General features: G+C 34.6%; 1 protein-coding gene across 1 annotated transcript in view; it reads right to left on the bottom strand.

Annotated features, from left to right (window-relative positions):
- neb (kinesin family member nebbish) overlaps nucleotides 1-14538 on the bottom strand; it is a 328637-nt gene that overhangs the window by 297890 nt on the left and 16209 nt on the right. The window contains exons 6-7 of the mRNA XM_069841473.1: nucleotides 11707-11823; nucleotides 5262-5390 (exon numbers count right to left, since the gene is read on the bottom strand). Of these exons, the coding sequence (XP_069697574.1) occupies nucleotides 5262-5390; nucleotides 11707-11823 (246 nt within the window). The remainder of the gene's footprint in view (nucleotides 1-5261; nucleotides 5391-11706; nucleotides 11824-14538) is intronic.

The following is a 14538-nucleotide window of genomic DNA, read 5'->3' as shown; positions in this document are numbered from 1 at the left end:
TGTTGCTTTTATGGAGACATTCCGAAAACTTTTTGATCACACCTCGTATATTATGATTTCATTTTCCATTGAAACTAAATTCTTTTAGTGGAAAAAAATGTTATAATCTATTAATATGTATTCAAAAACTTAAGAAACGTGTATCTTTCTTGATAAAATGCAAATAAAATGCAACAAAATAAGAAAATGCGACAAAATAAAGAACTGTGAAAAAAAAACGCCATTTCATTCCTGACATAAAATCTTACTGTTTCAGAACAGCTGTCATCAAGTGAGATATAGTAGACCTACATCTTCCTGCTCTTCTTGCTTCTATTCCTGGCAGTTGCTTATTCATTACTGCTCGTCATCTTGTTCAAATAAAATGCGATAAAATACAGTAGAAAAAATGACACGAATATAAAATGCTATTTCACTGTTGACATAAAATCTTATTGTTTCAAAACAACTGTGTCAAGTCAGATATAGTAGGCATATATCTTCCTACGCTTCTTGTTTTCATTTCTGCAAGTTGCTTGTTTATCAATGTTCGTCATTTTGTAAAAATCTGCTATAATCGCTATTTTTGTTGAAAAGTTGCACACAAAATATTGTGTGCGATGTATTGTGCCACAGTGCAACAACACATTTGTCACAGCTGCCCAGGACACATTTTTCGCCTCAGAATACACTTGCCACTTTCTTGCTCGACTTGGATGTATTCAATAACATAGTCCACAAAATTTTCTCTACCAGCACTGTTTAATGTTATAAATAAGAGAGTCAAATTTTAATTGAAGTCATTCTCAATCAAAATTAATGATTGAAAAACAGTGCATACCAGTTGCTTGTTGTACTTGTGTCTCGAAATTTGGCAGACATGAAGCAATAATTCTCTTTTATGAAAACACTTACCATAAAATATAAATTTAGATGCGAAAGATTATTGGATTTCTCCTTCCTGAATTGAATCCTTCATCAACCATCAATTTATTTTCAGATATAATAAAAAGAAACTATGGAATGCAGCCATTTCAACTATTCTAGCCTACACCAGCGGTCATCAAAACACTGCACGCTCGGGCTAGCGTCTCTTACCTGCAGACAAGACACTGCCCTAGCGTGCAATCGTCGCTGCTGGTGGGTATGCTGTCTATCTCTTGTGCACGACGGAGCAGAGTTCCTTACCCTCTATGCACTCTACCCATTTCAGCAAATGCTGACGACCACCGGCCTACACCATCACTTATGTCGCAGGACGTTAACAACACGCAATTTTAGAACATCACAGTACCGATACCGTATTCTGCACAGCACAAAGAGCATACAGAAACAGATTGACCACCATTCCCATCTCCATGTTTAGGTTATGTGTGAGTTTTGAAGCATCCAAATTACACAACCTGCTTATATCTAATCACACCCCATTACCAACTGTCAGTGAGTCAGTGTTTGTCCCAGCCTACAAATCACATTCCTTGTTCGCAGGCTCTGCTAGTTTTCCAACCACTTCATATAACGTATTTCTTTTTCGTATTTATAAAAATAGCATATCTCCTACTAAATCTTCAAAATATACAATAGGTAGTGTTTTCAAACAGGTTAATTAATGTCGCGTTCTAGATGCAATAAAGAAGTTCCTTGTCCTGCCACCAATAGGATGGGCTTCGGACATGTGCATTTGTTTACATGCAAAGTATTTTTGAATGGAATGAGGATTTTTGGGACAGCGACTCATGAAGTAAGGCAAGTAGCCTATAGACGTAGAGTTCACACAATTTGTTATTCACTGCTCTAACACCCCTAATACACTCACTACACTATATGTGTACCATTTAGTTTATGACTCCCCAAATTCATTCACAAAGTGAGGGGAAGCTAAGTGACGAAATTAAATGATTTTAAATTGAAACTTACAAAACCTTATTTGTCGGTATATATAAGAACAGCATAAGTTGTAGTACAGTTTCTCTTTAAGTCTTTTGGGTGTATATTAGATTAAGATCATGTTGAACATTGTACATCATATTCATAGAATATGTGTTGATGAGACAAAGGGTTTGAATACAAATTCCAACCTCTACTTACTCAACTATCGAAACTGAAGAAGGCAAAGTCGCTAAATGTATGTAATCATCTAGCATTATAACGAATGAGACTTTTTTCAATAGTCATTTCTACAAAACAGATGCTGCTTTCTTAATATATCTGAGAAAATATCAATAAAAGTATGACTAAAGAGTTGTAGTCAAAAGCAAATCTGGATGAAGTTGGAGTCAATAAAAGTGTACCAACTTAACTGTCTTGCTAGTAATACATATATTCGACTACAATGTAACTCCTATTTAATGTTTTTTGTTTCTGGAGACAGAATAATTGGTCTTAAATGGGGGTTGATACTGAATAGGAGTTTCCTATTTTTATTTTAAAAATGTTGAAAGTTTGTTTTTAAATTCAATCAACTTGCAAAAAGAAGCTACAATAAGTAAGTTATAAATAATACTGTACAAATAAAATAAAATAAAATATTAAGTAGAAGCTGGGTACCAAGCAAATCTTCATGCAATCTCGGATATCACCACATTTGATTTTTTTTTTCATTTCATGAATTAAATTAACTTTTTCTGCAGGAGAAAGCATTTCTCTTTTTGCAGTCATTGCTTTCTAGCAATATGTAATGGTGAAAACAATTCCGTCTCTTCACTGCAGTAGCACTAACACCTCAGAGAGACAAGAAGCAACTGACGCTGTAAGTTACGATTGTTAGGCCGGCAGCATATTGAAGATAGTGTAGGATAGCACAACATAGTTGAGGGTACAGATCTTTATGATAAGAGGAATAGGGCTGGGAGCAACGACCACATATTGACGCCAGTCCAGGCAGAGCCTTCAAGAGAGATGGCAGGTATTCATTCTCTCTGCTTGGATTTGGAGTCCGAATCAGATGACGACTGGTTAAATTTTATGACTTTAATTAGTGGCCAAAGAAAAGAAAAACTAGAGCGAGAAGTAATTTTTTAAAGAAAAGGGATACTCATGGCAAGTTCGTTTTAAGTAATGAATTTTCTGATGCAGAATTTCTGGCATATTTTCGTTTAAATAAAACTCAATTAGATAAAATTCACAATTTCATTGAAAGCTATATCAAAGGAAGTGGATGCAATGCTCAGCAGTCTATTGGGACAAAAGAAAAAGAACGAGGACATTATTTATCTAGTGCAGTGTTTCTCAAATTTTATCTACCTTTTCTAGTGTAATGGTGTAGAGTGTAAGCCATTTTTTTAACTTGGTTATTTAATGACGCTGTATCAACTACGAGGTTATTTAGCATCGATGGAATTGATGATGGCGAGATATTTGGCGAGATGAGGCAGAGGATTCGCCATTGATTACCTGACATTTGCCTTACGGTTGGGGAAAACCTCGGGAAAACCCAACCAGGTAATCAGCCCAAGCGGGAATCGAACCTGCGCCAGAGTGCAACTCCGGATCGGCAGGCAAGCACCTTAATCGACTGAACTATGCTGATGGCTGTAATCCATTTTCTTTGTTTTTGTATTATTATTATTATTATTATTATTGTACTAATGGCTTTTAAGAAACCCGGAGGTTCATTGCCGCCCTCACATAAGCCCGCCATCAGTCCCTAACCTGTGCAAGATTATTATTATTATTATTATCATTTTATTTTTATTTATTTATTGAAGTGGGTGTAACAACGAAATTGGAATTGGGTTAATAATGATATTCACTATCAAAATCTTGCATTTTCATTGAAATTACACATTTGGTATAAGCAGTACTGGTACTATAAAAATTGTATACGAATATAAAAATAATCTTTATGGTACAAAATTTATTGTAATTTTAATAATATTTAATAATTAACAAGTATGAAAGCTAGTACCTCAATAGCCCAGTGGGATAAATATGCTTCTTTCTTACGCCTGCAAATTATTTTTATGTCTGGTTTTATGGTGGAAGATTATGGCCCCATTTCTGCTTCTGAATTTAGTCCGTTTCCGTGTTTTCTTTTTAGTGGACACATAGTAAAAACTCCAGCGATAAAAGTGATACAGGGCATATTATTTACATTTTATATGTTCAATGGTGGTAATAATAATAATAATAATAATAATAATAATAATAATAATAATGATAATAATAATTGTTAGTTTTCATACTATCATTATAATCACTGGTGATGCTTTATATTTTTTATTCACGTTTTCGTAATTTTTGTATACATTTATAGTAAATTTTAAGTACTCCTACATAATAAAATGTAAAACACCCCTTCCTGAGGTTACGCGGAACACATTTTGAGAATTGTTGACTAGTGAGTAAGATAAAGAAAAATTAATTTGTTTGTCTGTTCAAAATGGTGATAATGAATCAACATTCTAATGTGTTTGATAAGAGAAAAGAAAACATAATATACATTGTTTGTCTGATTTACAGTGTTGCGTAAATGGAAAGTCTGATGGCAACTATACTTTTCTTTTTAATAAATTTCTTTAAAACTTGCCTTTACGGAAATGAAGTTCACTGGCTGTTTTGTTTCAATCTCAACTTTTAGCTACTTTCTTTGTAATCTCCATGGGTGGTGTCATATAACACTGGGTATTCTCTCACAACTTCTATACTTGAATGTTTTCACATCGACTCCATAGAGAAAATTGTGTTCATCCCACAACTAGACCTAGGTCCTTGTCTGCCACCCTCTATTCTGTACCTGCACTGGGTCCAACCTGCGGTGCCTCATTCCACCCTATTGTTCACAGATTTCTTGGCTAGACTGGTTTGTGGTGCTCTGCACTGGCCCGCCTTCAATATGTGGCCGGCTTTACACAGGCACACAGCTTTGTCTAGGCGCAGGAAAGAAAGGTAGCTCACGTGGTCCACATCATTATCGCGTGGTAGTGATGCAGCAGCGTTGTCAAGTCGTTGACTTCAAAACATTTGTATTTTATGCGTTGAATCAAAATGTATTTTGTGTTAGTAGAGATTAAACAAAAGCATTTAAAAACGCTTTTCAACATAAAATACAAGTTTGACAGCATAGAGATAACATTAAATCGAATCTAAAATATATATTAATTGTATGTAATAATTATTGGGACCATGAAAATTTAACGTTAAATACAGAAAAATGTTAAAATCGAAGATCTACTCCACTTTGCACAAAAATTTCCAATGAGAGAGAACTTTATAAGCTTTGACACTTCAGCTTTCTCTTCACAAATTAAACGTTCTACAGTATAAATGTTGTCAGTACTCACTCTTAACAGCCAAGTAAGGATGGAATCCCGGTATGGAACAAAAGCTTTCTTCTTACTGTTACCATTATCAGCCAACGCAGCTATCACTTTTCCAAGAGTTAGCAAAGAACGATTAATGCTGACTCCTTCCTGTGAAGTACAGAATATTGCACATAGGAACGTAAGAAAAATAATTTGTGCAAACAAATTGCATGAAAAAAGAAAACAAATATTTAAGCTTTTTTTTTAAGTCCTCAGACTATTTATTTCTTACCATAAGTATGTTTGTGTTTGAAAAATGTCCATTTCTTATGTCTAATTGAGAAGTGATTTACTGGTTTCTTTCTTTTTTTTTTTTTTGCTTCAGTCAGATTATAATTTAAACATAATATTTAGCTTTCAATTCTATGACGGAAGACATATCCTACGTAAAATTAAAATCAGACAATATAAATTCATGACTAAAAAGACCTTAACAGTCATTGTGCTCTATTGAAACATGACACTTCACATTCCTAATGACATTACTGTGATGGTCTCTTTCTCTTAACGATTGTAAATAAAATAAATTGCAACACAAATCATTTCTTAACATAGCAACTTCGGTGTTCAATTAAAGGCATGAGACATCATAACCTTTCTATATCAAAATTTCAAAATCTTTTTTTACAGTACCGGTATCTAAATCTATCAAAATCATAAGCATAATTCAATAATGATGATAATAATAATAATAATAATAATAATAATAGTCATTTAGCAGCCTCCTCATCCTCCTGCTGCTGCAGCCACTGCTACTATCGTTGTCTTTGTTGTTTTCTGAACAATGAGTTTATTTTTTCGTCAGAAAACATAGGACAAATAGGTTTTTACATGGTCTTTAGCTTTTGATCATTCTGAGAGAATTATCTAAGTTTAATTTTAAGATGCAAAACTGAAGTTTCTTTTATATATATTCATATGAGGCCTCGCTGTCCTCATTGAATAATCAAGACTATATTATGTAGTCACCGGAAAAATTAGCTCTGGCACCGGGAATCGAAACCAGACCTCTCAGCTTTGCGCGGTGAGCGCTCTTTCAATCTGAGCTACGCCAAGACCCGATTCACTACCTGCATTAGAGACATGTAAGTCATATATGTAGGAGCACATATTTAAACGACTTTATGGCCATTTTCAACAACAGTTTTTGAATTATTGTTAACGATATATATATATATATATATATATATATATATATATGAGGCTTTGCTTCAAGACTATACTTGATTGTACCCTAGATCATATATGTAACAGATAACTCATCGCTATGTTAAAATCGGCAGCACTTTGAAGAGAACAACCACCAGGATCGCCACCCGTCCACCGTAAACAAACAGAGATGCCAGTACAGTCGCTAATGCAATTCAAATGGGAATTATGACGTGACTCCTTATGTAACAACTAGATGGCAGCATAGTAAATCTGACAAAAGTTGTTAACGTCAAAGCCAATAAGCCCGACCTATATGTTACATATATGATTTAGGATTGTACTCGTCACTATCTCTGTCACTAGAGAGTTCTTAAAATTTATATTTTCCCCGCTATTCATAAAATATTTTGATATGATGCCTCTTGGACCAAAGGGGAGATCTATAACTGAAACTTGATTAATATATTTCAGTATTATTTGTATTTATCTTGGTAATAATGAACAGTTTGACTCTTTTAGACACTTCGTTTTTCAGCATTAACTTCCTATGATTGTATGAGAAGGTTCGAAGAGGACGTCAGGATGTAGACCTTCGGTCCTCCCCCCCCCCCCCTGCTACCAATAATGCATAACACAATATCAATACGGCAGTTGCTGTTGTCTGTGATACAACAAACTTTTTTGTTGATTTTCGAGTTCGTTATTTTCTTTTTTTTCTGGTTATTATATGCTTATATAAGTTGTGTTTATCAAAAATTATGAAAGAGGGAAATAGAATATATTTGAATAGAAAAGTACAAAATTCAGATAATGCAATTAAAGCTATTCGGAACATCATTAAAGTTAAACTTGTAGATATCCTAAGAAAGAAAATATTTTCTCATTAAAACCAGTGATTATAAAGTAGAGGATCCCAAATCTATTGCAAATTCTTTTAACATCTTATAGTATATAGTACAGAAATATTATTGACAACTTAAACATTCAAGATTTTGCAAAAGATACTGCAATTGGTTACTTAACAGATGAATTTAATAATTAGTATTAATATATGTAATTAGTGAATAACTGCAACATTACTTTTTCATTCAATCATAACATGAATAAAATTGAATGCACATTAAATTAAACACTATTGCAAACACGTAGATAAAATAGTTAAAATCAACTGAAGGGGTGAGAATGAAATAATCCAAAGCCACACTTTTAACAAAAATTGTTTTGTGCGAGTGCATTTCTTACACATATGGGAAAGCTACTAATAAAATATTGTAATAATTACTCAGCAAATGACACAGCCTAAGGACTCTAAACTTTTGTAAAAGTTTGTCTGTGTGGCTTAGTGGCTTAGGAATATTTTTAAATTTAATTTTAACTGTTACTTTTTAATATATATGCATTTACATTGTGTGTGTGTATGTGTGTGTGTGTGTGTGTAAATACATTCATTAGATTAACGTTTATAATATTGTAACTTGTAATTTTGTATTGTCTGTGATTTTACTAAAGGCTTAAGGACTTTACTAATAGACGGTAGTATATTATACCCACTATTTAAAGGGTGTAATTGATGTTTTATTATCTGAAGTGTTGTATCAGTAAGGAAGTGTGTAGTGTCAGTGAAGTCTATTGTGTAAGTGAAGTGTGTTTGTGTCAGTGAAGTTCTATAGTTCACAGTGGCTGTGCAAAGTATTTGAACAGTGAAATGGTTTTGAAGTGTTAGTGAAATCAGGATAGAATCAGTGCAGTGAGGGAATTGATAGTGAAATAAGTGTAGTGCCGAAAGGTATTTGTGCAGGTATGAATTCTGGGTTAAGATACAAATTAGATTTACTTTAAATGTTATTTTAAGTGATCGTGCTTCATTTAATTTAGGATGCTCCTTGTTGTTATTATTATTATTATTATTCTCGTTGCCAAACTTTCAGAATGGCCCCGAGGTTCACTCAGCCTCCTGTAAAATTGAGTACTGGGTCTTTCCCGGGGGTAAAAGGTGGTCAGAGCATGGTGCCGACCACACCACCTCATTCTAGTGCCAGGATCATGGAAAGCATATCCCCCCCCCCCCAAGTGCCTTCATGGCATGTTACAGGGATACCTTTACCTTTTTTTATTATTATTATTATTACTACTATTATTATTTATCATTATTATTAATTATTATTGAGTGTAATTAGTTACCACTGCCACCGGGTATATACCCATTTGCAGTGTGAATAAATACATACATACATACATTACTTAATCTGAGGACTTTGTAAAACTCTATTTCAACGTTACTTAGCTATTTCAACGTTATTTAGACAAAAAAAAAAATCGTTGTAGATTAAGAATCGAACTCGCTCTCTACTACACAACATGCAGAAGTCTTAGTGTCTGAGCTATTGAAACGACACGAAAGCTTTCCTTTCCGGGTGGAGTGTCGATCTAGTCAGGAGGTCCAGTGTCGATTTAACTACACGATTTGTGTATATATTTATCTTTTATTTACGTAATATTATCATATTTTTTGCAGTTTTTGAAGTGAATTTCGGAACGATGCTAGTAACAAACCAAATAGCCTGAATTTAAGTAACTCAATATTCGTTATCTTATGTATCAGTGCTCTTGTCTCCGATCATGCGCAGTGTCTTACATCTGAGACTTAGGAATATTCAATCATCTCATTCTTTTCCAGGGAAACTGTACATAAAGTCTTACATATTGTAACGAAATTTTAATTAAAAAAATAGAGGATTACATACAAAACCAAGCTTTAGGCCACGTTTATACAGACAGGAACCAATGACGAATATGCAATGGAAACTGGAGTTACTCTGTAACAGCATACACAGTTGAATGTTGATGATTATACATCAGCAACTCAAAGATGATGGCAACGCAACTGGTGAGCAACGTAGCAACTGAAGTTGCTCCAGTCACAATATGTTGTAAACTCGTTATCCAGTTGCATCAGTTGCTCATACATCTTTGTTGTGATCAAACGTATTTTTTCAAATGATGTCACCTGAACAGGAAGCTTGTTCTCGCCAATTGGCTGTCCTATTCTGGATGCTTTGGGATAACAAATGAAAAAGGAAATCATAACTAATTTTACTCATTCGAAAATAATTTTAAGAAAATCTGTCCTGGATAATTTAAAAAATTTGGTACAGTATGCAACTAAATCTGGATCATATTCATAACACTGTTCGGGCGGACATTAAAATGTCTTTCTACAGGTCTTCACCGCCTTTTCTTTACAATGTATAAGAATAGCGTCCTCCTATGAGGATGACACACCAAAGACTGCAAAAACTGTAGATTAGAAACAATGTCCTTTTGAGATGACTACACATAAACTGGCATTTCTTTCGTACAAACACCCATGTATACCAGTTACAAGAAACTAGCAACTCTGGTTTCCATCACCGGTTGCTCTCTGTACATGCGCAGCCTTAAGATTAATCACTGAAGCAGTCAAGACAACTTCGATGGAAGCAATGGAGATCTTGACTATTATTCCCCAGCATTAATATGAAACTAGAAGAACGAGCTTAAATATAAAATACAGTATGAAAATCTGATTGGTCAGACTGAAGACCCAAAATAATTACAGAAGCTAGAGCACTGCAACAGTGATCAAACATCCACACTCTAAAAGAAAACCTAACACCATTAATTTCATAATTCACTGTAAGTATCCACGAAACATTACATAACCCTGATAGAAGCAAATTAAGAAGATAATAAAAATGTGGATCAAATGAAATCCTCCATACAACACAATTCACGTAAGGTACGCGAAACAAGAATGAAGAAATATATTTACAGATGGATTCATAATATCAAAGCCGAAAGGTGATGGAGCTGGAGCCACAAGCAAATTGTTTTTCTTTTACAAACAATTACAATATGGGACAACAAATTTTGATGAAGAACTGGAAGCTATCTTAGTGCTACTCGAAAACTTATTATACCAGATTGACAAATTCCACAACACAGTGATACTGTCAGACTTCCAAGCAGCAATCTTAGCAATCACAGCCGAAAGGTAAATAAAATCTACCAGAACCACAGAATGAACCAAAATGCTGTCACAATTTGCAAATCTGAACAAAAAAAGTTGCTCTACTTGTGCATTGAACATACTTGAAAACGAAGTAGAAGATAAATTAGCCAAAAAAGGCAGCACATCTATCTACCTGTAGAAAAACTTTACCCTTCCATTCAATCAAATGATTAATAAAATTACTGTTAAAAAAAAGGAGCAGGTATATAGAGAGCTCCGAAGGGAAGAAATGGGAATAGACATCAGAACTCAAACATAATACCTAATACCAAATGCACCAAGAATATCGGTAGTAACAGCTTTCACACTAATCACAGTCCATGACTGCATGACAAAGCATCTACACAGAACTGGAATCCTTCAGTCTCGCCTTTCTGCCCATTATGTAGACTAAATTAAGAAATGGATCATAATCACTTCACAAAATGTCCAATCCTCCAGAATAAAAATATCTACGAAAAATACTTGAGTGCAAGGTAACAAATTACTTCTTTATGAAATTCGGTATTAGGAAACACCAACATTTGATGAAAGATTAGTGGAACGGAGAAAAATTCTCTCCGGCACCAGGATTTAAACCTGGGTTTTCAGCTCTACGTGCTAACGCTCTATCCACTAAGCCACACCAGATTCCCATCCCAATGTCGGATTGAATCCTCTTAGTTTAAGTTCCACCTCTTGGGTTCCCTCTAGTGGCCTACCCTAATGCACTGCGTCATAGATGTATGACAGTGGCACAATGTCCACACATGTGCAGAGGTGCACTCGTTATGAGTGACTAAGTGGCCAGGATCCAACGGAATAAGCGCCGTCATAAATCACTAAGTGATTATTTTTCGCATATCATATATTATTACGATGTACCGAAGTACATATGATATTTCCGTGCAGAAATTCTGCGTCATCATATGAGGGAACACAAGAGGTGGAACTTAAACTGAGAGAATTCAATCCGACATCGGAATGGGAATCTGGTGTGGCTTAGTGGATAGAGCGTCAGCATGTAGAGCTGAAAACCTGAGTTCAAATCCCGGTGCTGGAAAGAATTTTTCTCCGTTTCACTCATCTTTCATCATATGATGACGCAGAATTTCTGCATGGAAATATCATATGTACTTCGGTACATTGTAATAATAAACAACATTGTTACAAAAGTGACAATAATAATTGAAACATGCGATAATGAAAAATAAATGAGAATCATAGTGTAGCACCACTTACTCTGAGTCTGTCTGCACTAGTGCAAGTGTGTGACAAGCGTTCACTACCAGCCAAGTCCACCAGGTTGATCTTACTTCTGCGGCATTGCTTATGGACCTCATCATCTACAATTTCTTCCTGTAAAATGAGAAAATAACTGTTCTATATTACCCAAGAAAACTCAGAAAGAAAAAAAATCAAAATCACTTCTTCAAACCACTCTGAATTCTCTGCTGCACGCATTCTGCAGGATGTTAACATTCAAATTGATAATGGCTCATTATGAAACAATTAAATCAATGAGGCAAGCGTTTTTTGGTGATAATTTTTATAATATTCCCATTAATTGACTAAATCAGTCGTATTTTATATTAAAAATTTATAAATTCACATTAATTTCGAGATAATTTTTTCATTAGCATATGGGTGAACATTTCACTTATGATTGTCAACAAATGTGAATAAATTTACTCAGATCAACACAACAACACTGTAATGCTGATTTTTAAAACATGTTTAGACTATTCTGATTATCAAATTCAAAGAAACAAGTTTCGACATTTCTTCCTTCCATGTATTATAACAAATTTATATTTAGAGAAAGCTTTCCACACTGGTAACACGGTTTCGAATCCTAGAGGGTCAAACTGGAATTTATGGAGGACATATTCAGTATTTGGTGGTCAGTTTTTGCAGGGTACTCCCGTTTCCTCGACCAACATTCCACCATTGCTGTATTATAATCACCATCATACGGTGTTATGTAGTTCATCTCCAATGGTGCACCAAGGGCACTACATTCATGGCAGCTGAAAGAACTACCAGCTTCAATGTGTTGCTCAATAGTTAGAAAAAGACAGAGAGAAAATCTCTATCAGCATTTTGACATGGATGACTAACGATTTTGCAGAGTCATGTTAAGGAGAGTAATGAAATTATTGCAGTTCTATTCTCAGCCTTCTGGTAAGATTTCGTAACAAGCTGTTTTTATGGTGATGCGTTGTTAGCCCTTTGCCCAACCCCCAAGTTGGAGGACCACCCCTTATCAGCTGTCCGCGACTGATTATTCAATATATCTGTATCTGGAGGCCGTCTCCTCTATCCACAACCTGAGGGTTGTGAAATTTGGACTCTCACTTTGAGAGAGAAACAGAGGTTAAGGATGTTTGAGAATAAGGTGCATAGAAAAATATATGGGGCTAAGAGGGATGAAGTTACAGGAGAATGGAGAAAGTTACATAATGCAGAACTGCATGCATTGTATTTTTCACCTGACATAATTAGGAACATTAAATCCAGAAGTTTGAGATGGGCAGGACATGTAGAACATATGGGCGAATCCAGAAATGCATATAGAGTGTTAGTTGAAAAGCCCTAGAGAAAAAGACTTTTGGGGAGCCCGAGACGTAGATGGGGGGATATTAAAATGGATTTGAGGGAGGTGGAACATGATGATAGGGAGTGGATTAATCTTGCTCATGATAGGGATCGATGGCAGGCTTATGTGAGGGGACAATTAACCTCTAGGTTCTCTAAAAGCCATTTGTAAGTAAGTAAATGAAATGATTGCAAACTTGCCACACACAAACAAGAAAAATATAGGTTTGTCACGTTTTGGGTAAAATTATAACTCTTCTTTTTTAATGCAAGACAAATCCTAAAAAAATTCATGATAAAATAATTGTTGTAAACCTGTACATAATTATGCTAAATACATTTAAAATTTGCTTTTTTAAATTTATTTAGACAACTCTCTTCTCATTATTTGCTAATAACAAAAACTCTTCTGAGTGTCAAAGAAATTCGATCATTGTTCTCCTTCCTAAATCTTCGTGTAAAAGTACTTCATTTTACATGACCAACTCTCAATAGTCATCTTATATGATAAAAATATTAAAAAAAAAAAAAACTGTAAAAATAGGAGGGATTGCAAATATTAGTACAGTAAAACCCCAGTTTAAATCTATACTTACTTACTTATGACTTTTAAGGAACACAGAGGTTCATTGCCACCTTCACATAAGCCCAACATCGGTCCCTATCCTCAGCAAGATTAATCCAGTCTCTATTATCATATTCCACCTCCCTCAAATCCATTTTAATATTATTCTCCCATCTACGTCTCGGACACCCCAAAGGTCTTTTTCCCTCTGGCCTCCCAACTAACACTCTATATGCATTTCTAGATTCGCCCATATGTGCTACATGCCCTGCCCATCTCAAACATCTGGATTTAATGTTCCTAATTGTCAGGTAAAGAATAAAATGCATGCAGTTCTGCATTATGTAACTTTCTCCATTCTCTTGTAAATTCATCCCTCCTAGACCCAAATATTTTCTTAAGTACCTTATTTTCAAATGCCCTGCCCATCTCAAACATCTGGATTTAATGTTCCTAATTATGTCAGGTAAAGAATAAAATGCATGCAGTTCTGCATTATGTAACTTTCTCCATTCTCTCGTAAATTCATCCCTCCTAGACTCAAATATTTTCCTAAGCACCTTATTTTCAAATGCCCTTAACCTCTGTTCCTCTCTCAAAGTGAGAGTCCAAGTTTCACAACCATACAAAAGAACTGGTAATATAAATTATTTTATAAATTCTAACTTTCAGCTTTTTTGAGAGCAGACTGGATGATAAAAGCTTCTCAACCAAATAATAACATACATTTCCCATATTTGTTCCGTGTTTAATTTCCTCCCGAGTATCATTTATATTTGTTACTGCTGCTCCAAGATATTTGAATTTTTCCACCTCTTCAAAGGATAAATTTCCAATTTTTATAGTTTATATCTATACTAATAATATGAAGTATCAATTATTCAGTAAGACACCAGTACATATTTTTATTG

The sequence above is a fragment of the Periplaneta americana genome, chromosome 12 (genome assembly GCF_040183065.1).
Source record: "Periplaneta americana isolate PAMFEO1 chromosome 12, P.americana_PAMFEO1_priV1, whole genome shotgun sequence".
In the NCBI taxonomy this organism is placed as follows: domain Eukaryota; kingdom Metazoa; phylum Arthropoda; class Insecta; order Blattodea; family Blattidae; genus Periplaneta; species Periplaneta americana.
This window is presented reverse-complemented; position numbering and strand designations above follow the sequence as displayed.